This window comes from Erinaceus europaeus, chromosome X, assembly GCF_950295315.1.
Source record: "Erinaceus europaeus chromosome X, mEriEur2.1, whole genome shotgun sequence".
Taxonomy (NCBI): Eukaryota; Metazoa; Chordata; class Mammalia; order Eulipotyphla; family Erinaceidae; genus Erinaceus; species Erinaceus europaeus.
Genome location: NC_080185.1, coordinates 26,945,397 through 26,972,374, shown reverse-complemented (window position 1 = coordinate 26,972,374; position 26,978 = coordinate 26,945,397). Strand labels below are relative to the sequence as shown.

Below are 26,978 nucleotides of genomic sequence, written 5' to 3'. Positions count from 1 at the left end.
TGCCTGAGTGAGTCTACTTCTGAAGCCTGATATATGACCTTGTACTTTGCTGAAATTGTCTTTCACACTCTATTGAAAATTAAAAATAAGGGAGGCAGTGGCGCAGTGGGTTAAGCGCACGTGGTGCAAAGCGCAAGGACCGGTGTAAGGATCCTGGTTCGAGCCCCTGGCTCCCCACCTACAGGGGAGTCGCTTCACAGGTGGTGAAGCAGGTCTGCAGGTGTCTTTCTCTCCCCCTCTCTGTCTTCCCTTCCTCTCTCCATTTCTCTCTGTCCTATCCAACAACAACGACATCAGTAACCACAACAATGTTAAACAACAAGGGCAATAAAAGGAAAAATAAATAAATATTAAAAAAAGAAATTAAAAAAAAAAGAAAATTAAAAATAAGAAAGTTGGCCCAAGCACAGTGGAATAATGCATGTGTGACTCCTCATGCCACAAACAGACAAAATATATGAACAGATTTCTCTCAGAAATTCCATGAAATAAAAAGTCATCCAATAGGAAAATGCATTCAAATTTGGATATAAAGAAAAATAATTATTTTGGAGGCTGGACAGTGGTACACTCAGTTAAGATCACATGTTGCCATATGCAAAGGCCCAGGTTCAAGCCCCTGCTCCCCACTTGCAGGGGGTGGGGCTTCATGACTGGTGAAGCAGGTCTGTAGGTGTCTCTTTGCCTCTCCTTCTCTGTCTCCCCCTCTCAATTTCTATCATTCCTATCTAATAAAAGTAGAAAGGATTTTTTTTTAAAGGAGGGGAAATTGGCTATAAGGAGTGGTAGATTCATAGTGTTGGCACCAACCCCCGTCGATAATCTTGGTGGCAGTAATAGTAAATACAAATAAGTATTGTATTATGAGCTACTTTGCTATGTTGGAGTTCACTCCCACTTCACTGGAGGAAGCTTTTTTTTTTTTTTTTTTAAATCTCTCTCTCTGTGTCTCTCAAAATTTTGGCCAGGATCAGTGAAGCCCAGAGATGACTCCCCCCAAAAATAAAGCACATTTTTTTTTTTTTTGCAGCTGGGGCCTTGCATATGCAGTTTAATGACTCTGGACTGATTTTTTCATTTAGAATGACAGAGAGAGGTGGTGGATGGGGGAGTGCAAGCCTGGCTGACCACAGCCCTGAACCCTCTCCTTCTTTGCCAGATCACCTCCCATGTGCTTCCAGGGCTCTATTGGGCTGCACACACATGACTAGTAATATGCCCTATTTGGTCAGACACCTTTCTAACCCTCCCACCTGCCGTTTGAATTTTGAAACAATATAATATAGTGCTGGTCACTTCTCCCCATTTTCTGCTTTGCCTTCCCCAAATCCATATTATTCAGGTGGATTCCCCCCTGATGTGCACATTCAGAGAAACCAGCAGCTCAAGTAAGAAAAAAAAAATCCTTTCCTCGGGCAGGGGTAGATAGCATAATGGTTATGCAAACAGACTCCCATGCCTGAGACTCCAAATTCCCAGGTTCAATCCCCTGCACCACCATAAACCAGAGCTGAGCTCTGCTCTGGTAAAAACAAACAAACAAACAAACAAAAAACCTTTCCTCCTCCCTTATTCATGCCTTTCTCTTCCTCATCAACATTTTCTTCGAGGACCAGAGTCATAAGATGATATTAAGGACTCTCCCCATCAGCTGTTTCTGGACTTGTTCCAGAATTCCCCTCGTCACTCTCCATTTATCCTCTGATTATAGATCAGAATAACCTATGTCCTAAAACATCAGGTTCACCATTTGTAGGGCATAGCTCTGGATATTCAAGCCAAAGTAGACTTGTAGTTCTCACTTCTTGGGGACTAGAGTTAGCACAGTTGTAGACATCTTCGGTGAAAGTTGAGAATATTTTAACCATCTTTTTTTTTTTAAGTGACCACTTCCCTCCTTTTAAAATAAGTAACTAAAAATTGAGGAAATCTAGGCATTGTGTCTTTTTTGTTTTTATCATGCATAATATTTACAGGGAAAAAATCCTTTTAACTTTGTTTTTATGATTCTTATAACAAAGATTATGTTTGCTTAGTGGTATTTTATTTAAAAATGTTTTCTCTCCCCTTTTACCATTTTTCAAAATGCGGAGAGAAATATTTTAACACCCTATGGACAGGCTGGGGATATGGACCTACTAGCACCCATGCCCAATGGAGTAATTACAGAAGCCAGACCTCCCACCTTCTGCTCCCCATAAAGATCTCCTCCCCATAAAGGTCTATACTCCCAGAAAGATAAACAGTAGAAAACCTCCCAATGGAGGGGATGGGATACGGAGTTCTGGTGGTGGAAATTGTACCCCTTTTGTCCCACAACCTTGTCAATCATTCCTAAATCACTAATAAAAAAATGTAAGTCTCAAATCAATAGTCATTAGAGTTTTTTTCAGTTTGTTTATTACAGAACAATAGAGTGCCTAGCCAAAAAGTAGTAACAGTTGCTTTGAATTATAGTAACAACTTCCCAGCATCAACTTAATGAAATGGATTTGAAACCCATAACCAAGTAGATGTATTAGGGAATTTCTAAGCCTACTAGTGAATTCTTATACCAGGTTTTAATAGTGCTAGGTAACTCAATCCCACAAGTGAATTTTTGGCAGGTGGAAAAAAAAATAGTTCAAGAACATCTAGAGGCATCCAGATTTTTCTCTGCAAATGCATTTTTTTAAGTTGCTTAGTTAGTGTCGTTTTGTCCCCTGCCTCCTCCCCCACCTCAGCTTTCCATTAAACCATTGGCTTTGGGAGATATCACTTTACAGTGTATTGTATTAAGCTAGGACTTAACTACTTGATGGTGTATAGTATAAATAAAACAGCAGTGAGTGAGAGGGCCGGGATAGGCAGTGCAGAGAACCAGGTGGGGCATAAGCTGTTGCTCATGCAAGAAAATTTGGAGGAGCTGAGCCAACAAAAACCATAAAGTCAGAATTTCTTCCCAAAGCCTCTTCCTCATCATTATCGCTGCCCACTAGAACTGGGAAAGTTTCTAGACTCTCTGGTCTCAATTTCCTGCTGCCTGCCTTAAGTTTAAGCAGAAGCACAAAAGAAACCAATCAGCAAAGCATGCACACATGCTACTAAGTATGGTGATAGAAAATAGAACTTTGACCTCTTGCAGTTAAAGAGACTATAGTCAGTGTGTCTGGCAGCTTTGGGGGAAAGAAGCATATTTCAGATGTGTGCTTTCTAAGTGCTACTGACCCCATGGAAAGAACAGTTAGCAGACTCATTAGTTAGGGTCCTGTTTGCTTCTCTAGTCTTAGCTCAGCTCTTTTCTTTGAAATTTGCCCTGAGCCTCCGTGTGTTGGTCAGTAAATGTGCCTGCCCAAGTTGGACACTGGTGATCTGGGTTTAATGTTTTCACACATTTTCTCTTCATAAAACAGCTGTGTGTGGGTCAAGCTAGAAGACTGTTAGCAGCAAAGTTTGGAAAGTGTATTCTGTGCAGGACTTAGGGCTTGGTGTACCTATCATTATGATACAAAAAGTGTCAGAGAGTTTTTGACCTCAAGTTTGTGCTGCAACTGGAAACACAAGACACCTTATACATTTTAGAAGCAAACAGATCATATCGGGGCCAGGCAGTGGCGCACCGGGTTAAGTACACACACTACAGTGTGCAGGGCTCCGGGTTCAAGCCTCTAATCCCCACCTGCATGGGGAAAGCTTCATGAGTGGTGAAGTAGGGCGGCAGGTGTCTCTCCCTCTCTATCTCCCCTCCCCTCTCAAATTCTCTGTCTCTATCCAACAATAAATAAATAAAATAAAAGTTTAAAAAGTAGTTACTATTAAAAAATAGAATGCTGTTAAAGAAAAACCTTGTCTACAACTTTGTGAGAACTATGGTGGTTATCATTGAGAGGGTGAGGGCACAGAACATTAGTGGTAGGTACAGTGTGGAACTATACCCTATATTCTTTATTTTTATTTATTTATTTATTTATTTATATTTTGCCCTAATTTTATTTATTTATTTATTTAAGAAAGGATAAATTATCAAAACCATAGGGTAGGAGGGGTACAACTCCACACAATTCCAACCACCCAATCTCCATATCCCACCCCCTCCCTTGATAGCTTTCCCATTCTCTATCCCTCTGGGAGCATGGACCCAGGGTCATTATGGGATGCAGAAGGTGGGAGGTCTGGCTTCTGTAATTGCTTCCCTGCTGAACATGGGCGTTGACTGGTCGGTCCATACTCCCAGTCTGCCTCTCTCTTTCCCTAGTAGGGTGGGTCTCTGGGGAAGCGGAGCTCTAGGACACATTGGTGGGGTCTTCAGTCCAGAGAAGCCTGGCCGGCATCCTGATGACATCTGGAACCTGGTGACTGATATACCCTATATTCTTGCAATATTATGAACTGATAGTCACACACAAATGAAAAAAGAAAGAAAGAAAAAAAAAAAAGAAACCTAATACTGCATGGCCCAGAAGGTTGTGCAGTGGTTACCACGCTGAACTTGCAAGTGTGAGATCCTGAGTTTGATGCCCAGCATCACCTGTGCCAGAATGACGCTCTGGTTCTCTCTTAGAAAAAAATAAAGTGGTCTGGGAGGTGAAGCAGTGGATAAAGCACTGGGCTTACACATGCGGTCCTCAGTTCGATCCCCAGCAGCACATACACCAGAATGATGTCTGGTTCTCTCTCTCCTCCTGTCTTTCTCATGAATAAATAAGTAAAATATTTTTTAAAAAGAAATAAGTAAACAAATCTATGTTTACAAAATGTAGAGCTGGGGACACATCATAGTGATTATATAAAAGACTGCCATCCCCGAGGCTTCTGAGTCCTTGGTTCAATTTCCTGTACCACCATAAGCCAGAGAAGTGTTCTAGTTCAATAAATAAATAAATAAATAAATAAATAAATAAATAAATATGGCCAGGTAGCGGCACACCTGGTTAAAGCACTCACATTACTGTGTACAGGATCCAAGTTCAAGCCCCTGGTCTCTACCTGTAGGGGGGAAAGCTTCACAAATGGTGAACCAAGGCTAGAGTGTCTCACTGTCTCTCTGCCTACCTGCCCCCCCCAGTTCAATTTCTGTCTTTATCCAGTAATAAATAAGTAAAATATCTAAAAATAAAAAAGTAAATAAATAAGAAATGTAATGATGTGGTAGTAATGAATCTCAAATGAGATGGCCACTTAACAGAAACATTCCAAGAAAAACAGGGCCAAGAAGGGAACTAGGCTAATGCATGGACTATTTTGATTTTAGGCACTTGTGCTTCGGCCACCACACCAAGATAGAGTGGCTTTCAACAGACCCTTAAAGAGGAGTGGGAGACAGGGAGGAGAAAAGACAAGCAGAACATAGACAGGTCCCTTGCATTAAAGAGGTTTCAGATAAGTGCTCTTTGTGCTAAACTTTGTCAATGCCATTCTAAAGACTAAAAAAGGCACTGGATACCAGACTGAAACATTTCACGATTTGTGTTGTCATTAGGGCTTCACTGCTTCTGGCTGACTTTTTTCAGATAGGAAGAGAGAGACAGAGGCAGGAAACAAAGGAAAGTCACCACAGCACCAAAGCTCTGTCCAGTGTTGTGGGGACCAGCGCTAGAACCCAGGCTGTTTGCAAGGCAAAACAGGCACACAATTCGGCTGAACTGAGATGTTTTGCTGGTCTGAGATGTTACAATGTTTAAAATTTATTTATTTTTAGATAGAGGCAGAGAGAAACTGAGAGGAAGGCCAGAAAGATGAGAAAGAGAAACAAATGCAGCACTATACTGCTTGTGAAGCCCAGCCTCCCCCCCCATTTCCTCCACTCCTCTCTGATAGGAAGCGGGACTTGAACCTGGGACTTGCGCATGGTAACAGGAGTGTTCTAAGTGTGCCACCATCTGGCCCTGAGACAATAAATATATTTATTTATTTATGTATTTATTTAAGAAAGGAGACATTAACAAAACCGTAGGATAGGAGGGGTACAACTCCACACACAATTCCCACCACCTGGTCACCATATCCCCTCCCCTCCCCTGACAGCTTTTAACCTAGTCTACAGCAAGGTATTTTTTCAGCAGGAAAATGAACTGATGAAATAAAGAAGTGTCTTTCTCCTTCCTTTTTCTTCTTCTTTTTCTTTTTCTTCTCCTTCTCTCCCTCTCTCTCTCTCTCTCTCCCCACTCCCTCTCCCTGTCCCTCCCTCCCTCCCTCCCTCTCTCTTTCAAAAATTACATCAGGTATCCAACCCAACAGGCAGGGCTGGAGAAGGGGAGGGCTGGATACAATAACAGACATTGTAATTGTCAAGGCTTTAGTGTGTGTGGGTTTGCTGTAGGGCAGTGATAGCAGAACCTGAACATGCATCAGAACCACCTGGTGAATTTGTTAAAACACTGACTGACAAGCTCCATCTCCAGAGTTTCCAATTCACTAGGTCTGCTCTGGGTTCTCTGAATTTGCATTTCTAATGAGTTCCCAGCTGCTCTGCTTTTCTGGGGACCACTCAGAGCACCACTCAAGGAAGACTAACAGACCTTCACGACTCTTTGGGTACAGAAAAGGGAAGACAGATGATGGGAGAATAAAGATTCAAACATATGTCTGAGTCTAGGAAAAAAATGGGTTCAATCTTAGAATTTCCTTTGCCAGGCCTTTGCATCTGACTGTGGCTGCTGTGCTGGAGAGGGTCTTTGTCTTAAGGCCTGTTGAAATTAGGAATAAAATAATTACCCTCTTTGGCTGAGGAAAAAAGAAAAGAAATGCTGACTTTGGAGCGCTTGAGCACACAACTGCTAAGAAACAATTGGTACCAGGTTTGTTCAGGATGACGATGGAGACTAGAGGTCCAATGTAGGGGTAGACAGTAAATTAAATTTTGAGAGTAAATTAGCTTGATTCCTGACTATACTTCCAAGAAGCTGAGCTCATGTTTGTGTTAACATTCTGTAGCTTCCTCAGTCCTACTGTCCCTCCTGCTTTCTGTTTTCCTTGATCTGGGTAAGTTTGGTAGCTCCGTAAATGCCCATATTCAAATACAAATGCCTTTTATTAAGAACATGAGATCTGCTTATGCATAGAGTTATGAAAGTACAACTTGGCTAAAGTGAAATCAAATGTCAGTGTCCTAAGTACATAACATTTTCCCTGTCTTAATAGATCTCACCGTTTTTTTTTTATTGTTGTAGTTATTGCTATTGTTGTTGGATAGGACAGAGAGAAATGCAGAGAGGAGGGGAAGACAGGGATGGGGGAGAGAAAGACAGACACCTGCAGACCTGCTTCACCACCTGTGAAATGACTCCCTTGCAGGTGGGGAGGCGGGGGCTCGAACCAGGATCCTTACACCGGTCCTTGTGCTTTACGCCACCTGCGCTTAACCTGTTGTGCTACCGCCTGACTCCCTCATCTCACCAAATTTTAAGAGTCCCTTGCCCTTACTGTGTTACTGTGCCCCCTGCCCCCACCACCCCCAAAAGCGTGCTCAGTGACGATGGGCTGCTGCTATGTGGAAAAAACTCAAGTCATAGCTATGACACTCCAAAGCAGACTTGTGTTGACATACATAAATCCACGGAGGGGAGAATAATTTACTTCCGAATCATTAAAGAAATCTCAAACCACTTCCTAAATGACTTTCTGACTCCAGCTCTCTAAAATATTCTACCTGTCAGATTAACATACTGCCTTTTGCCAACAGGTATGTAGGAAAACCCAGTGATAAATTCAAAGGATTAGAACAGAAAGTAATAGAAGCAAATCAGGTCTACATAATGAGTTTATCAACACCAGGAATGTGAATGAACTCACTAACTGTGGACTTAAATCACTTTTCAGAAAATGCACAACCAATAAAAGCAAAGTTGTATTTCAGAATCAAAGGTATACCAGCAAAGAGGATGTTGAAAAGCATATGTAAAATTGTATTTCCACACACATGCTGAATAATATTTAATTGTCATCAGAGTAAACTCTTAGATGGCATATGCCCCCTTTAGGGAATAAAACCTGTTTGAATGTGAAAGTTCTGATATGTTGACCTTATACCACATGGGAAAGCTGTCTCTCTTCTGAGATATTTGACACAGTAGTGACCCATTTTTCATGATTCTAGGTTGTAGACTGAGTTTTTCCTGGGAAAAGATGAACAGGAATATTATGCTTGAGGTTTATTAGACAGCATTTAATATGTTCAAGAAACTAAGACTCAGCACTTGACTATGCAATTGTTAATCAAATGTATCTGTTTTATTTTATTTTATTCTATTCTATTTTATTGTTGTTGTTGTCATCACTGGGCTTCACTGCTCCGTTCTGGCTTTTTCAGATAGAAAGACAGAAATAGAGGAAGGGGGAGAAAGATACCATAGGACACTGAAGCTTCCCCAGTGTGGTGGCTGGGCTTGAACTTGGGTAGTGGGCATGGCAAAGCAGGTGCACTATTCCAAGTGAGCTATTTTGCTAGCCCCATTGTACTTTTTTTTTTTACATAATTGTTTTGAATAAGTAGAGAAGTTCACTGTCAAAATTAAAACTGGGCAGCAGGTGTGATGGTCATTGAGTCAAAGAAGCATAAAAGTATGATTTGACAATGCCACTTATGAAGGTCTACATATAACAGGAATTGAGTTAAATTTGTGTGAGACTAATGGTGTCCTTGATTATATCGAATATATATGTAGAATTCTCTCCCTTATTAGAAAAGCCTCACTGTAAGATGAGTACTGATGTGTGTATGTACATACATATGCATCCATAATCGGTGATATCAGAACTTTACATGTTAGATTTCCATCATGATCATTTCGTCTTTCTGTCTTTAATATTCAAATTATTATTATGGATTAATATTAATATTGAACTTCCGGCAGTCTATTCATACAGAATTCAGATCATGGGAAATCACTTTTAATGAAATTCAATACTAGTGTTAAACTGTTTGAGTGAATTAGAATAGAACTGAACAGTATGTAGGATTGCATTTATTAAGATTCACAATTCTCTGCTAGTGCATTGCTTAAAATGCTCTTACAGAGAATCATTGTATCAAAGGAGCTACTTTTGATAAATATAAATTGCTTTACCTATTTGTCAAATCAGAAGCATATGGGCAATATACAAATCACGTCTTGTTATCAGAAACTGGTGATCATTATCTAAAGGCTCTAATTTTGAAGGGAAAATTGTTATAGGTACTTTACACTATGGATTCTAAGGTGGTAGGAAATGGAGGGGACAGGGCATTAGAATCTGCTTCTGTGACAAACAATATATTGTATCCAGAGAGCTGCTTTATTTTAATTATTTCTCTCTTCATGAAAAATGGTGACTGTCACTGAATGATCCTTTTTTTCTCTGTCACAAGCTTCCCAAAGGGCACATAATTTGAAACCGTGGGCTTCAAGTAGTTAAATAATGAATCAATTTTGAGGTTTTAGCATAGGTGACACCTCCGTGGTCGTCTTTTTGGACTGTGATTTCTGGTAATAGCAAGTGGAAAAAAAAAAAACTATTACCGCTGTTGCTATGGCTCTTCTATCTGCTGAGGTTCAGGCATCGTTTTGGAGGCTGCAGTGTAAACCCTGCTTAGGGAAGGTAGAATTTCATAATACCAGAGGATTACTGCTGCCTCATGAGCAAACAGAAAATGTAGGTGAGGGAAAAGGTGTTGGACTCTGGAAGAAGAAAAAGACAATATTTCCAAGAAAGGGGAAAAAAGTGATCTTTTGCTTTAAAGATTGAAAATTCTCTATATATTCTAGAATGGGGAATTTCTCTACTTTCTGCAGAGAGGAGAAAAGGCTAACTGAACAGGAAATTGGGGAGGTAATAGTAATTCATTTCTTTCTTGTTGCTTATGACTTGTGATAAAAGTTTTATTTACATAATTGATTTGCTATGGTATGAAATTTTCTGTAAAAAAGTCTTTTGGGGTGGGAAAAAGCTTGTGAAAGATTAAGGGGAAGAGTTGACATCTTAGGAATAGTGATTTCAGCTGCTTTTCTGTTTAAGATGTGCAATTTTGGTAGTGTGTACTGGACCAATAAATTGTTCCTAGACACTTGGAATCTTTTTGAGTGACCTTTTTTTTTTTCCTGTAGAGAAAGCAAGTGGTTTTCATTAACAAGGAAAAATGCCAAATTATCACTGGATTGTGTATGGTTATTTGAACTGTTATTTGGGGCAGAGGGGAAGCTGAAGAGAAGGAATCTCTGTTTAAAATGACTTAATATTATTGATACTTTTTCAGTAGGTTCTGACCTTAAAGTATTCCTCAGGGAATGTTTAAAACAGTTCTTTAGAGCATTACAAGGTTGAGTAGCATCTCAGGTTTACTTTGAAATAAGTTTTCTTAATGTCTGTTTAGTAGCACTGTTTGATTTATGCCTTGGCTGGGAGAAGAGTTCTAAGTACTATGGAGTACAATTCGTCTTTCTTTTTCTAAGAACCTCGATGGATACTAAATACTGTATTTTTCTGTTGTTGGCTTTGTACTTTTCAGTAATTTAATATGTGGGCATGTTTTTCTGTTTAAACAAAACATTATTTTTTGCCCAAGAATTGTAGCTTTCTCCTTACATTCCAGAATAGAGACAGATTTCTCTCATTGTCCATCCCCTGCCTGGGTTCTTTGGGATTCAGTCTATATAGCTAATATTGTTTATTTTGATTGTGTTTGTGTGTGTGTGTGTGTGTGTGTGTGTTGATGACAACATACAATACAGTTATAATGTATGACTGTAGTAGAAAGACTGAGCATAGTTGTATGTTTAAAAAACCTTTTAGCTGAAAAAGATGACCTGCATATTGTCAAAGGATGTTCTTAATAGTAGTATGGCTATTTGACCTCAGAGCTTGAAGATTTAATTCTTTCTTTTTCTTGGTAGGACACTAATCTGTTTCCTCCTGGCTACTAGAATGAAGAATATAGTGTTTTATATTCTTGTGTCCTGAGAAATAATGTTTGTTTGAATCTCATCAAATGTAAAGTGAGGAAGTTATTTAAGTAACCTGTAAGGTACAAAAACTATAATTTACAGGAATTCTGTTCAGGAGTCGAACTAGGTTATTTATAAAAGATAAGACACAACTATTTGTATATAGAAAGTATCCAGTAATCATTCTAAAAATTTTTTTTGAATTAGATGTAATTAATTTTTTTCTGAGACAAATAATGTAAAATTACATTTTTACTAGATATAATTAATTTTCTACTAAGAGGCAGTGAAGCTATCGTGTTTTGACTTATACCTTGGGAAAAGGAATATTCTGTGAAATTTTGGATTTCACCTTTCTTGCAAATATTTTTAATACATGTATGCAAAGAAACAGTAATGATCTGCTTCGTCCAGAAGTGTATTTGACACTTCATTAATCTAATACAGCCTTTCTTAAGTAATATTGCTACCTGAACCTCAAGCCAGAGAAAACTACTTGGGTTAATGTTTTTTTTTTTTTTTTCAATTCTTCCAAGAAGGACATATAGCTGAAAACATTCTGGATGAGCTAGAGAGGAGTTTATTTATTATATCCAGTGGCTTCTCTAGAGAAATTGTCAGAAAACTATAACCAAGAGCCAGACCTTGCCTGCAAACTATGTGCATAGCCATATATATATATATATATATATATATATATATATATATATATATATATAATATAAATTTTAAGTGATTGTTAAAACCAATGTATATCAGAACCCAAAGCTTTATACAGGAAAAGTTTCCCAACCCCTGTGCAAGGGCAAGAAATCTCATTAGGAATTGCTGATCTACAAACAGGCAGTTTTTTGTACTATTTTCTCTGAGGTTGGGGAGATAGTATCACAATAGGAGATGTTTCTCTTCACTGGGGTAACTGACTAACTTATATGTTGTTCCCATTATTGTAAATCTTAATTGAAGGAAAGACTCCAGACGAAAAGAACTAAGTAGACCATTTGTGTTTATTTTCTAGACATAAAATTTAGCAGTTGAATTACATACAAAGCTGTAATGGTGATGGTAATGATAAATTGTATGTGTGCATACGCAGTAAATTTGAGTATCTTTCTTAGTTTCTTTAACAAAAAAAAACTATGGGTGAATTTTATACAAGGATATAAGGAGCACCAATTGCTTTTATTACTACTTTAAATTAAAGGCCATATCTATAAGAAAAGAAAAGTGAATAGAGAGTGTTAAGTGTCAGATATAATCACATTTGTTTGCTCCTTGTACTGAATAAGTGTCTTCACCCTACAATTAACATCTCAGGTACCTTGTCAGCAGTAAAGAGAATAGTACTTAATCAAAAATGCATTAAAATTATTAGATCATAGCATATAAAATAATCAGAGTCTACCAAATGCCACTTAACTACTTGATTTAGTGGAGGAGGTGCCATCAGCTATAGAGCTTATATTGGTAAGTAAAAAAAAATATCCAGGGGGGAAAAGACGAGTTGGCATTATTTATGATTTGCCACTGATTTCCTTTATCATCATATTCGGTGAATCGTAGAGTTTTATCCGTGCTTTTTCTTGAAAATGCCAGGCATCATGTCTGCTTTTATCATGCTATTCTCGCCTTTATCACTAAGTAGACTCGAGGCAACATGCAGGCATGATGGGGCTACCTGGAACACAGATTTTTATTTTGTCACTCATCTGTTAAAAGCTTCCAATGGCTCCCTGCTAGCATGACCAGAAATTCCTATGAAAGATGAGTCAAGCCAGGCAGCTGAGACAGTCAGAAAGACCAGCTGAGTAGGGAGAAAGGAAAGATAGAAAGAGAATAAAACTAGCTAAGGCAAGAAAGAACAAAGGGAATTCTAAGGCTCTGTTTTTCAGAATGCTCTCTGGATTCTTTTGGGATGGGCAGTGAGGTGTATTTTTTTTTTTTTTTTTTTTTGGTGACAATGGAACTTTCTGGTTAGAGCTATAAAATGACAGGGAACAAGTAAGTTCAAGTTGTAGGTTACAGATCATTTTGGGTAGCACCGTGTTCAAAGTATATTACTTTGGGTTGCTCATCAAGTCTATTTTGACTAGGTAATTCATGAGCTAATTCTGGTCATTTGTCTTCAATCCGAGGTTACTAGTTTGTCCCTACCTACCCCCCTGCCAGATAGATAGTACTACCAGTATAAAACACAAAGAGCCAGGTCTTTGATGAGGGTCACTTTAAATTTTAAAATCCTGTGGCCCTTAAAGTCTCTTGAACAGACTAAATAGCATTTTTGCAGGTAAAAACCCCAAGATTTTGTACCTGTATTCAAATTTGCTACTCGATGTTGATTATTCTAATTGAGGGGATTTACTTTTGTTAAGTTGGCTGCTAAGTGAACAAGGACTCTAAATTTTATCTAAGAAAATGTATTGTCTAGGCATAATCATAGTTGTATAAAGAGCATGCAAACAGCCTTATGCTTATAATAAAAATTTCAAAATCCAAAGATTCAGCTCATGAGTATATCTATGATGATTTTAGTGTCAATGGCATTTCCACCTTTATTTCAACATTTAATTGGTCAAGCACTGTTCTTTGAAACAAGATCAGAAGAAAAAACACAACTAGAACCTGAACTGGAATTGGCATGTTACACCAACGTAAAAGACTCTGGGGTGGGTGGGTGGGGGAGAATACAGGTCCAAAAAGGATGATAGAGGAACTAGTGGGGGGTTGTATTGTTATATGGAAAACTGGCAAATGTTATGCATGTACAAACTATTGTATTTACTATCGAATGTAAAACATTAATTCCCCAATAAAGAAATAAAAAAAAAGAGAGCACTGTTCTTTGGTGACATGAACATATTTCAACAATATTAGCACAAGTCAATGGGGATAAAAATTAGATTACTTGCATATTAGGAACAGAGATTAAGATTTTTTACAGAGGTGATTAACAGTGGGGTATGAATTTAGGATGGGAATCAGTGTGAGAAATTTGAGTTAACACAAAATTGATGAACTTGAAAAGCTTGATTTTTTTTTTCTTACAAAGACAACAATAACAAAAAGAGAAGGTTTTTTTAAAGCTGGATTTCTTTGGGGAAAATGAAGATGTAACAATATTTAAAGGTTGTTTCTCCCCCCCCAAATGAATGCTATGTGCTAAACAAGACAAAGGGAATAATGATGAATCATTATCAGTGAGGATGTAGCTGTCCAGCTCCCATCCTGGTAATGTCACAAATTTGCTAGTGACTCATAGGCACATCAATGTGCTGAATGCAGAGCTAACTTTGATGTTCTCTCATAGTGGTTCTGATCTTAGAATTGTAGGTCTGACTTACACATCTCATTCGCTCATTGGTTGGTTTCTGAGTGTGTTCTTACTTACTAGAGCATTGCTCTGAATGCTTTAGAGAAATAGCATGTAAAATAACAATAAGAAGTAGGACTTTAATAGGATGATCTCACTCTCAGGCAGAAGTTGAAAAACAAGATCAGAAGAGAAAACACAAGTAGAACCTGAACTGGAATTGGCATATTGCACCAACGTAAAAGACTCTAGGGTGGGTGGGTGGGGGAGAGAATGCAGGTCCAAGAAGGATGACAGAGGACCTAGTGGGGGTTGTATTGTTATATGGGAAACTGGGAAATGTTATGCATGTAGAAACTATTGTATTTATTGTCGAATGTAAAACGTTAATTCCCCAATAAAGAAATTTTTTAAAAAGTAGGACTTTATCTCTGCATGTGCACACGCACTCACACAAGTACACACACACACACACACACACACACACACCCCACTCTGATGATATATTTTTTTATATGTGTCCTGCAACATCTTTATTTTATTTTATTTTTTCCCTTTATTGGGGGATTAATGTTTTACAGTTGCCAGTAGATACATATAGTTTGTATGTGCATAAAATTTCTCAGTTTTTCACATAAAAATACCACCCCCTCTGATGATATTTTTAATCCTTTTGGAAAATGAAATACAGATTATTGAAAATATGAGAGACTAGTCTTTTAGAGGATTCTGTAATCTCCTCTCTGTCCCATGCTTGGTGTTTGCCAGGATTAAAAGTGTCTGCTATCAATGCCTTCACTGCCTTCAGGATCATTTTCTTGAGATCATAGCATGTTATAGCCAGCAGGACTTAAGAGATAATTTCCCTTAGTCCTGAGATTCCAATGGCTAACTCCTCACAAATCTATTTGATTAAATTCATTCAAAGTATAGATTTGATTAAAGAGGAAAATGGTGAAGAGAAATTATTCTGCAGCCACTTTCTCATTAAGAATGAGAAGTAAGTCTATGTAAAATTCCACTTTTTCAATCAGTGTGAATTTTCTAAAAGAACTCATGGTGTTAATAATTTAGTGCTGTGCTTATAAGCTTCAAACCTATTGATTTTAATTGGAGTTCTGCATCTAGAAAGAAGATAGGCACTGAGCAAATCAATTTTGTTTTAATCCAATGCATTTTAATAGGTGTGCTAAAGATTCACCATAACATTATTCGTAATAGTTCGATATTTTGTATAAGTGGCCTCTGCTTTAGATTCTGCCCAAAGGTGTTTATTTCTGAAAGCACTCGAATGACATCCTTTTATTTTACCTCCAGTATGGATGGCATAAATTGAGGCTCTCAATATCCATCATGTTCAAGTACTCTATGTGGGTTTGATTAAATAATGACCTGAATATATTAGGATACCTGTTTCACCGTTTATATATCAGCAGCGTCTTTTGTCTGTCTTTCATTATATGTCTTTATCCCTTCTTTCAAATGAAAATTTTATAGTTAGGGCTTGTTATCAATCCCAGGCCATATTTATGAAATATCCTGTCTAGTCAGTAGTAGTCCCTTTAATTTTAACATTAATGCTGTGGTTAAACTTGATCCCTGATTGAATTGTGTATTTCTAAATATATTTTAGCTCAAGCAAATTAAAAGAAACACACAGAAGAGTGATAACAGACTGTATCTCTTTTGAGGTCTCTGTTTTTGCATTTAAGTATGCAATCATCCTAAACTCTTCAGTAGTCATGTAGCTCTGGCTAATAGTGACTCTGAATGTGTTTCCAGAATCAGAAATACATGTACCACTGATATGTATCTTTTTGAGTGTGTCTTCTCCCAACTTTCCTTTGGATATACCTCCATATTATTATTTTTTAATTTACTTATTTTTATTTATGAATACACTGCTCCTAGAGGCCATATTTCCCATTTTGTTGCCCTAGTTGTTGCGCTTGTTGTAGTTGTTATTGTTGTCATAGCTGTTGTTGGATAGGACAGAGAGAAATCCAGAGAGGACTGGAAGACAGAGAAGAGGAGAGAAAGACCCGTGCAGACCTGCTTCACGCTTGCGAAGCGACCCCCTGCAGGTGGGGAGCTGGGGGATCGAACTGGGATCCTTACGCTGACCTTTGTGCTTTGTGCAGCATGCTCTTAATCCGCTGCAGTACCGCCCAGCCCCCGTTCCATATTATTTTTAAGGACTGCTGTTTTGTAATTTTAAAATGTCTCCAGTACAAAGAAAGAAAATATCCCAAACTGCCACTTAGGACTAACAGTTTATTATGTCAATTACACGCATAAATTTGATTTAACTTAGATTTTCATACCTGTTTGAACATTCTTCAGTTTATTGACTATAGTATTCTTTGCACCAAAAATCAGATTACAAACTAAAAACTAAGGGAATAACTCATGCTAAAGATTTCATGTTAGGACCCCCACCCCAGGTAAACACCCTACAGATATTCAAAAACCACAGTGAAAAAAAAATCTCTACTGGATACTGTGAATGTATCTGGTTGCTTTGTGAAACAAAACCCATTCTAATGAGCTACTGTCAAAAGTAGAAAGCACGTAGCTGCAAAAGAGAATGCAAATAATCAATGTGTACATTAATAGCAACTAAAGCTAAATTGTCAGAGGACAGAAGATGAAGTTATTGATTCTATTTGGATGAACAGATTCCCCTCAGGAATTAAGGAGATGATATTTTTTTCCTCAGTTAGAGACATGGCATTTTGGGGCCAGGCAGTGGTGCACCTGGTTAAGCATTCACATTACAGTGTGCAAGGACCCAGGTTCAAGCCCCTGATCCCCACCTGCTTGTTGGGAAAGCTTCATGAGTGGTGAAGTGGTGAAGTAGGACTCGTTTTTTTTTCTCTCTCTCTCTCACTCTCTCCCCCTCTCCCTCCTCCTCCCTTCTCAATTTCTCTGTTTCTATCCCATAAATAACTAAATAAAACAGAAATAGAGACGTGACATTTTCAGATATGAGAGGGACAGTATTATCCACTAGGAAAATGACTATCAAAAGTCAGAATGAGTATCAAAAAGAAAAGAAAGTAGAATTGTTCCCCAGTGGAAAATTACATTTAAATTTCTCTGAGCTACTTACTATTCACCAAAGTATTAGATTTGAAATAATGGTAAAAATAGTATTGAAATTTTCCCTTTGGACATTCAGTCTTGTTAGGATGTCTCAGTTCTCTATATAGAGAAGTCAAACTACAATACTTGTGAATACTGTTTTCCTTGGTGAATTTACTTTATAGTTAAAAGAGAAGGGCACTAATTAAAGCTCCAGGTTTCCCTAGGAGCTGAACTGACGCTCAATGGGACATGGTCAGCGTGAGGGCAAGGGGTCGGTCCCCACAGTAAGCCCATCCTTCCCTTTATTCTTCCTTAGCTTCTGAGTCTGATTCATCATGATATTTGTGAGCTAGAACTTGCATTTCGTTAATTCTTAATCTTATCCAAGAAAAATGGGGGGGGTCTTTAGATGGATATTTCATGTAAGCCATTGTATATCTCTAAAAAATAACCATGTGACCAATGTCTGCTCACAACTGCCTTAATGATTGCTTCAGAACTATGTTTGGCAATTTCTAGTGATGATAGGAAGAGAACAAAGTGATTTCACTTTTGCTATTCTACAAATTAGTCTCAGAACAGTGAGGGGCTCATTGAGCCCACTGCTCTCCCTCATTATACAAATGGTGAAGTCGACATTTAATTGCTGACTTCTTGTCATTTCCGGGTTAAGCAAAATTAGGCCAATTTTTGCTTGACCTCTTCTGCTTTCTTTACCTCTGTGATAAATAGAAGAAACCAGACCTCCTTTTCCCTTTGGAATGCCTGTAAGGTCAGAGGGAAATGAGCCAAAGGATACAATGGAATTTGTGTCCAGCATTTATTGGGATGATAGCCTTGATTTGTGGTTTATTGAGAGACAGATGTGATTGTTTGCAGAAAGTTTCCTTCTACTTATTCATGGATGTAACTAAAAGAAACTTCAGATCCCAGAAAGTTAGTCAAAAAGAATATATATATTTCCTTTAATTTAAGAGGTCCTAAGATGATTTACCTGACTAAACAAATTATCTGGCATTTCTCTTCTCAGTTAGCTTAACACAAGTTTAAAACTCTCTATGGGAATAGAGCTCATAAAAATGCTTTCTGGGGAGTAGGGCGGTAGCGCAGCAGGTTAAGTCCATGTGGCTCAAAGCGCAAGGACCTGCTCCCCACCTGCAGGGGAGTCGCTTCACAGGTGGTGAAGCAGGTCTGCAGGTGTCTCTCTCTCTCTCTCTCTCTCTGTCTTCCCCTCCTCTCTCCATTTATCTCTGTCCTATCCAATAATGACAACATCAACAACAGTAATAACTACAACAATAATAAAAAACAAGGGGAACAAAAAGGAAAATAAATATTTTAAAAAATACATTAAATGCTTTCTGTTCTGATTTTGTTTCTTTCTTGAGGATTTCTAGGATGGACAAAGTTGCGATAAAATTTCTTATTTGGTCTGTATTGATTCTTTAGGGGGAAAAACATGATATGTGGTAAAGTGACTATAAAAGTCGGAGTAACGCTTCATCTTTCTTTAGCCATTTGTAAATTGGACTACTTCACAAACATGTATTAGAACTGCATTCTTCACCTCTCAGAATGGGTGCTGCTAACTTCACTGTGATTTTCTCTGATCTGAGCTTGGGTTAAGAGGAGAATGTAAGTTAGGAGGCAGGGGGAGCTTTGATTTTATCACAAACTCTTCAGTAGTGGCATTAAGATAAAAGAATATGATTGGGAGTCGGGCGGTAGCTCAGTGGGTTAAGTGCATGTGGCCCCAAGCTCAAGTACAGTAAGGATCCCAGTTGGAGACCCTCGGTTCCCCACCTGCAGACGGGTCACTTCACAAGTGGTGAAGCAGGTCTGCAGCTGTCTTATCTTTCTCTCCCTCTCTCTGTCTTCCCCTCCTCTCTCCGTTTTTCTCTGTCCTAATGTCGACATCAATAACGACTACAAAAAAAAAAAAAAACGAGGGCAACAAAAAAGGGAAAATAAATATTTAAAAATATAAAAAATAAAAAAAGATAAAAGAATATTATCAATTACTCTTTTGTTCTTAAGGATGATGCAAATTTCAAAATTATTCCTTAGGAGAAATTCCTCAAAGTTCTGTGTTATTTATGCAGCTATGTCAAAAACCTTTAGTAATAATTTTAACCAAGTTTTACTTTACTAAAATATTAGCATTCTAAAGTATTTTTTCTGCCAGTGAGGTACATTTCAAAATAAGAATAATAAAATGGAAGATGAAAAAGTACTTATAAATTTAATTTTATTTCTGCCTTATGAACACATTTTTCTTGTTGCTATGCACAACACTGCTGAAAGTTTAGATTGTTGCTTAAGACTATGAAATAATACTGTGTGAGACCTTTCACTTTATTCTTTGCCATTAAGACCAACGCTGTCTTGCTGCTACCTCATCCATCTCAAAACTGCCTTTTAAGTGGGTAATTAAAGACAGGGACTCAACTCTGTGTTGATAAAATGCTGTCTGATGACTCCAAGGAGGCTCAGAGTTGTTATAAGTACATTTCTGCCTGCATTTCATTTATCTCATTGCATGTACACATAATTGGGCAATTTGACTTTTGTTTCATGTTGCAAAAGCAAGTTCGAGTAACCTTTGTGAGAGATGAGAAGATAGGAGTATGCATACAAATCTGTAATCCAAGAACACTTTCCTTTATGAAGGTAGATAAACATTTTGAACTCCCAGAGACACAGAAATGCAAACTCAAATGACTGTCCACCTAGTGAAATGACTTCAAGCTCAATTTTTCAGGTTTCATTTAAAAGTTTACTGACACACTTAATTTGTATCTTGGTTCTTATTCTCTCCTAGGCAGAATATAGTGAAGATAAATATTTTACTTCCAAAATGAAAGTCACAGAGATAGCTTAAGAATCGCACATATTTTATCAGACACTTGTAATATGAACCTTGAGATAATACAAAGCAGAGAAATATTCTGCTAGCATCACATTCTTCAAAACTTGAGAAGGATTTATGAGGAGTTTGTTTTATCCTCATTGTTAATCTGAACACTCACACGGCTGTTTGTACAGCTTTATGTCTATATAAAAGCTAGCATAAAAATATTATTTTATTCTTGCATGACTTCATCATCTTTCTGTGAATAGAACTAAAAATCTTTGTAGGGAGGGTGACTGATGTCTACTATAAATCACTGATAAAATTGAAATGGGAGTTGTTGGCTTCCCGGCATTGAATCTTATGGGAATCATGCTATGGAATACCATCACTAACTTGCCTCTCACACTATAGAAGCAAACCTTTTCCAGTCTAGCTATTGATATGGGGAGTGGGGGAGATCTGAGTATAGTAACCTTGCCAGAAAGTCAAGATTACATACACAGCACTTCTCTGTAAAAGATAAGAAATATTTTATACTTATGCATATATACATGGACTAGTCAATTGCACAATGATTCAAAAATAGTAAGAAATAATATCATTAAAATAATACAAGGAGGCAGGTGGTGGTGCACATGGTTGAGCACACATGTGCAAGGATCTGGGTTCAAGCCCAAGGTCCCTACCTGCAGGGGGCAAGTTTCATAGGCAAGAAGCAGTGCTGCAGCTTGCTCTCTCCCTCCCTCAACCCTCCCTCATCCCTCCCTCTGTCCCTCCCTCCCTCTCTCTTTCCATCTGTCTTCCCCTCTCAATTTCAGTCCTATCACAATAAATAAGCAATTAAATAAATAGAAATGCCCTATTTTAAGTTTTTCAAATCTTTTAAAGTTTAACTTTCCAAAGCCATTCAATTTAGGGATATAAGTAGAGTACTTGTAAAATCTCTTCATGGTAGAAAATAATTTTGGTCTTTTATCAACACCATAGTTGGAATTAAAATTAATCCAAGCTATGGTGAAAGACCCTTAAGAGTCTTGTGTACATGCTAAATACTTTACATATTTGAACAGTTTATAACCTCCCTATTCTCTAGATTTCTTTTCCCCTATAAAATCAGTTATTTGATCAGGCATTTTTTTAAATTCCTGCTCACCTAAAAATTCGAATCATTTCATTTCCAGGGATCTTTTCTCTTCCCTAACCTATCTCTACCTCTACCGTAATAATTTCAACATAAATAGTCTTAGATATCATAGCTCCCATTTGGTGACATTAGCCTAGGAAACTGAAGGCGTACAGTAAGTGCTTGTTGGTGATGTTGGCGTTAAGGAGCTGAAATAAATGATCTGTACATTTCCTCTCAGCTCTATCTGCCTGTGACTGTTAGCAATTCTATCCAGGGAGAAGTCAGTTGTGCTTGGATCATACATCACTTTTTAAGATGATAGTGTCCTGTCATCTTGAACTCACGGAGTTCTAAGAAGTACATGATTGTTGGTTTAATTTTTTTTCCTTCTGGAAGTATCTTGATTAAAAAGCAGTCAAACTTTTTAGATAATATTGATATGGGACAACTGAAAAATCTTAACACAGGCAGTCATTACTAGGTAAATAAACTGACGGGTCATGGAACCAGAGCCGCTGAAACCATTTTGCTTACTAGGTGATAGACAAATGATAGTACAAGACATGGAAGAAATCCAGAAAAGCTTTTCCTTCCTAGCTTGGGAAAAGTAAGTAATCTGAGCAATTTAAATAGGCGGTGAAGTGGGTCTGTCTTTAGTTTTTAATATTTTATTAAGCTAAACTCTTTTTCACATGATTAAAAAATTTACCTTTAAATTAAAACAAATAAAAGTCTTAAATTAGTGAGACCTCTCCTTGTTTAATAACATTTTTATAGACATAGTTGAAGCTGACCTTTAAAATCATGCTGCTATTAAGATCAGATATGGCACTCTGCAGATATTGATTGCCATGGTTTTAACACAATGTGAGATGGAAAATGGAATCTACCTAAATTTGCACTTTAATAAAAGCAGTAGGGCATTTGGACATTGATCAGATCCATAGCATGATATTCAGTCATGCCCTGTTATTAAGCATAATCTACTGTCATTTCAAGTAATGGGCACAAGGATCTTTTCTCGCATTCTATGAACAGATCAATTTTATTATCATCAATACATAAATAGTATGTGTTTTGTGAAATATAGCAATGATAATGTCTCAGTTCGTTAGTTATTAAGCTTTTCCTGTTTTTTTTTTATTGTTTAACTGAATTTGCTGTTTTTCTTTTTGGTTCATGTGAAGTTGCAAATGTGACACCTGCATTTTAACACTAAAGCTACATGTATTTGAAATTTCAGAAAAATTTTAGCCTTATGTATTTAATTTGCTAGGACAGAGAGAAATTGATGAGGGAAGGTGGGTGGAGAACGAAGACAGAGAGACACCTGTAGCGGCGCTTCACCACTTGTGACGCTTTGCTTCTGCAGGTGGGACCAGGGGCTTTAACCCGGGTCTGGAGTATGGTGACATGTGCAGTTAACCGGCTGCGCCATCTCCTGGCCCTTTATTTGAATTTTTAAGCATAGTTACATAGTGTATCAAACCACTGATAATTAGGTACAAATTGGCAAAATGGTAGAAGCGGGATGGCCACACAGACCTTCTCAACCCTAGGCTGAGTGGTGCTCTCACCATATAAAGGGAAGAAAGAAGAATTCTTATTTTCAAAGACAAAGAGTGTCGAAGAAGAATCTGATCAGACAGGCTTTGTTGTTTCTCCCAGTTAACTAGACTTAATTCCTCTCTTGCCCTATCAAAACTGTCCACAACTTTCAACACTTCATCAAACCTAGCATAAAACACACACAGGCTTAGTCATTTCTTTGAGTATCATTTCCTTATAATATCATGTAGATCGTATATTAAATTAATTTATATGCTTCTCTCTGGTTAATCTGCCAGGTCAGTAAAATTTTCAGACCCCATCAGGGACCTTTCGAAGGTGAGGGAAAAATTGTTTGCACAATTTGTACACATAATTCCACTTGCTAACTGGAACTAAACTTACACTCTTTGACTGTTGCCTCAAAACTATCATTGATCAAATCTTAAGCGAGTATGGCCCTACTATTGTATAGACTACATCGGGTAAAAAACGTTTATGGAATAAGCACACAAAAAAGTATGAGAAACATGCGTTATTTGGTATTACAATTCAAGTCTTATTCGATGGTAGGGATTGATTTTAGAAATGTATCATTAGAAGAGATATTGCACACTTGGTTTTGCAAATGTGGCTATACTATGTATTTTAATGTATGTATGGATAAATACAAAAATCCTCTAGATTTTGTTTCATTCTAGATGTTGACTTCAATGTACAGAGTAAGAAGAAAGCCACGTGCTTGCCTGGGAGAAGTAAGGAAAGATGAGTTCCCTGTGATCCAGTGCACACATTTCACATCCATGTGCTCAGTGGTTCCCAAATGCTGAACTTTAGATTAGTGTCAAAAAAACAAAACGGAGTCTGGCAGTAGCAGCGGGTTAAGCACAGGTGGCACAAAGTGCATGGACTGGTGTAAGGATCCCGGTTCGAGCCCCAGGCTCCTCACCTGCAGGGGAGTCGCTTCACAAGCCATGAAGCCGGTCTGTAGGTGTCTGTCTTTCTCTCCCCCTCTGTCTTCCCCGCCTCTCTCCATTACTCTCTGTCCTATCCAACAATGACATCAATAATAACTACAACAAGGGAGTCGGGCAGTAGCGCAGTGTGTTAAGCGCACGTGGCACAAAGCGCAAGGACCGGCATAAGAATCCGGGTTGGAGCCCCCATTTTCCCCCCCTGTAGGGGAGTTGCTTCACAGGTGGTGAAGCAGGTCTGCAGGTGTCTTATCTTTTTCTCCTCCTCTCTGTCTTCCCCTCCTCTCTCCATTTCTCTCTGTCTTATCCAACAACGACAACAACAATAATAACTACAGCAATAAAACAACAAGGTCAACAAAAGGGAATAAATAAATATTTTAATAAAATAAAATAAAAATAGAATAACTACAACAATAAAACAACAAGGGCAACAAAAAGGAATAAATACATATTAGAAAACAAAACAAACAAATAAAAATATGTTTGGAGGTCTTTTTTTTTTTTAAATACTGATTGCTGGGCCCTTATCTCACAGATTCTGAATTAGTCGTTTGGGAACTAGCCTAGGGATCTACTTTTTCACAGCACACAGATGATTATAATGTGCAGTCAGGAGGGAAGAACACTTATAGCACCATTAAGAGTTCTTCTAGCCCTCTGGCTCTGTGATTTAAACATGCAAGAAATCTTCTTCCATCTGCCCCTGACTTTCCACAGGAGACAAGCCATACGATCAGCTTACATTTTCCTTCCCCCTTTTGGATCTCCTAAGGGTACACAGCTATACCAAGAGCTTGTTACTGTTGTTGTGTAAGTGATAGTGGTGCCAGTCAGTCTAAGGTTTAAATCTCTAATAATGTACTTTAGAGCCAAAGAGCCCAACTCCAAGCACAGGACAGATGAAAAAGGTCATGAAAAAAAAAAAAAAAAGAATATCCTGGGGTGAATTTGTTATGCTTTCATGTTCATGTTTATGTAGGACATGTGCAAACTCTCCACCCTTAATTTTAAATCAGTATGAAGTTCATTTAGCCATTTCCTTCTATTTACTGCTTCAGAACGTAGAGCTCCTTCCTACAAGGCTTTGAGAAGGCAATACAAAAACACATAGTAGTGAACTGAAACTTCGTAATACACAGATATTTGGAAATGCTAGCTTTTAAGAGTCTGATTTGGACAGGAAGGGAACTAGATAGTGGCTTAATTTTCTTAGAGTCCAAGAAGAAGAGAATGTGAAAAATTGAGCAAGCCAGCTTCTATATATAGATACATTTTTTTTTCACTGAATTACTTGGGATGACTGCCGTTTATTTACTTGACTTTTGCTCTTGTGCTAAAACCAGAGGGAATCATGGGTACAGTAGAATTATTCCCTTCTAATCTTAAAATCCTGTAAACAAAAAAATTCCAATAAACCATTACTCAATCACTAATAAATAATGTTTAAGAAAAGACAAATCTTAAGAATCTTGGGTGGGGGTAGATAGCATAATGGTTATGCACAGAGACTCTCATGCCTGAGGCTCTGAAGAATCTCATGCAAGGATGGTGGAGGACTAGAATCTAGATATTTGTCCAAGATTTGAGAATTGGTGACTTAGGAAATATCTTCCTCAGATGGTTAGGGAGGAGATAAGGTGACTTTAATGAAAAACTTGTTTTCATGCTTCCAGATCCACTCTAAAAATTGGAGATTTGCTTTGGTGATGTGCGTAGTATGAGATTATACCCCTATTATTTTATAAATAAATCTTGTAAATCACTATTAAGTCACTACTAAAAATGAAAAGGGGGCAGGCAGTGGCACACCGGGTTAAGCGCACACATTAGAGTGTGCAAGGACCTAGGCTCAAGCCTTCAGGCGTAAAGCTTCACGAGTGGTGAAGCAGGGCTATAGTTGTCTTTCTGTCTCTTTGACTCTCAACCTCTTCCCTCCTCTCAATTTCTCTGTCTCTATCCAATAGTAAATTTCAAAGAAAAAGCAAAAAGAAAAAATGCTCTTTAAAAGAATAAAAAAAGTAAAAATGAACTTGTAAATATAAAACATACTTAGTCTGATATATTAATGTTCCCTCCAAAAATAGAAAAACATGAATGAAAAAAATAAAATAAAATTAGGGTTTTTCAATGAGATGTGTTAGTCACAAAATAAGAATGGTAAGTGAAAGTACTGTACAGGTGCTGTATGGTTTTCCCTCATGCTCTTGATTTTTTCTTGATTAAACTGTGCCTAAACAGCTGCAGGATTCTAAAAAGTACCTGATCGCTTGGCAAGCATCAGAGACATTTGCTGCTTGGGATTAGTTAGCATGAGTGTTAGAGTAGAATGAGGACAAACCTGGTCACTTGGGATCACAATTGTTCTAACAAACCACATGTGGAGAGACAAGGGAGTTTGTGTGTTCTTAAAAATGTATTATTGTCTGATGTGATTTATTTTCCTTCATTAAAAATGTAACCCAAAACATTTGTGTTCTCTTTTTTTTTTTCTCTCCACCTTAGAATAACATAGCCGATCCAGAAGAGCTGTTCACAAAGTTAGAACGCATTGGGAAAGGCTCCTTTGGAGAAGTTTTCAAAGGAATTGATAACCGTACCCAGCAAGTGGTTGCTATTAAAATCATAGACCTGGAGGAAGCGGAAGATGAAATTGAAGACATTCAGCAAGAAATAACTGTTTTGAGTCAATGTGACAGCTCATATGTAACAAAATACTATGGATCATATTTAAAGGTAATATGTGTGCTGTACTATTTAAGTCATAAGGTATTTTCATTATGACTTTTTCTTTCTCTCTTTTTTAATTCTATTTTTTTTTTAAGGCAATGTCTTAAATTAGGATTTGGCAGTCTTTGGCCTCCAGGCAGGATTCAACTCTGTTTATACTGCCAATGGATTGTTTTTAGATTTAGCAGCTGTATCCTGAATGCATCCCAGTACTCGGCTGTACCGTTTTTCCACACCTGAACTATTGAATTGATGGAAGAACAGAAACACAGCTGGTCTTTGAAACATAGCTTTTGTCAGGAAAGAGTTGTCTTCCTGGGCTTTCACACATTATTCTCCATGGTCCAGTCTGTCTTAGCCTCCAAACTGATGGACTCTCTCAGTATGTCATTTATTCCAGTGAGTTATAGTGGTTATTTACACATGTCTTTTTCCCACCAGGACTTGAGCT

The 26,978-nt window shown here is 37.8% G+C and overlaps 1 protein-coding gene across 1 annotated transcript in view; it reads left to right on the top strand.

Annotated features, from left to right (window-relative positions):
• STK26 (serine/threonine kinase 26) overlaps positions 1-26,978 on the top strand; it is a 65,846-nt gene that overhangs the window by 17,943 nt on the left and 20,925 nt on the right. The window contains exon 3 of the mRNA XM_007517024.3: positions 26,303-26,533. Coding sequence (XP_007517086.1) covers positions 26,303-26,533 — 231 coding nt within the window. The remainder of the gene's footprint in view (positions 1-26,302; positions 26,534-26,978) is intronic.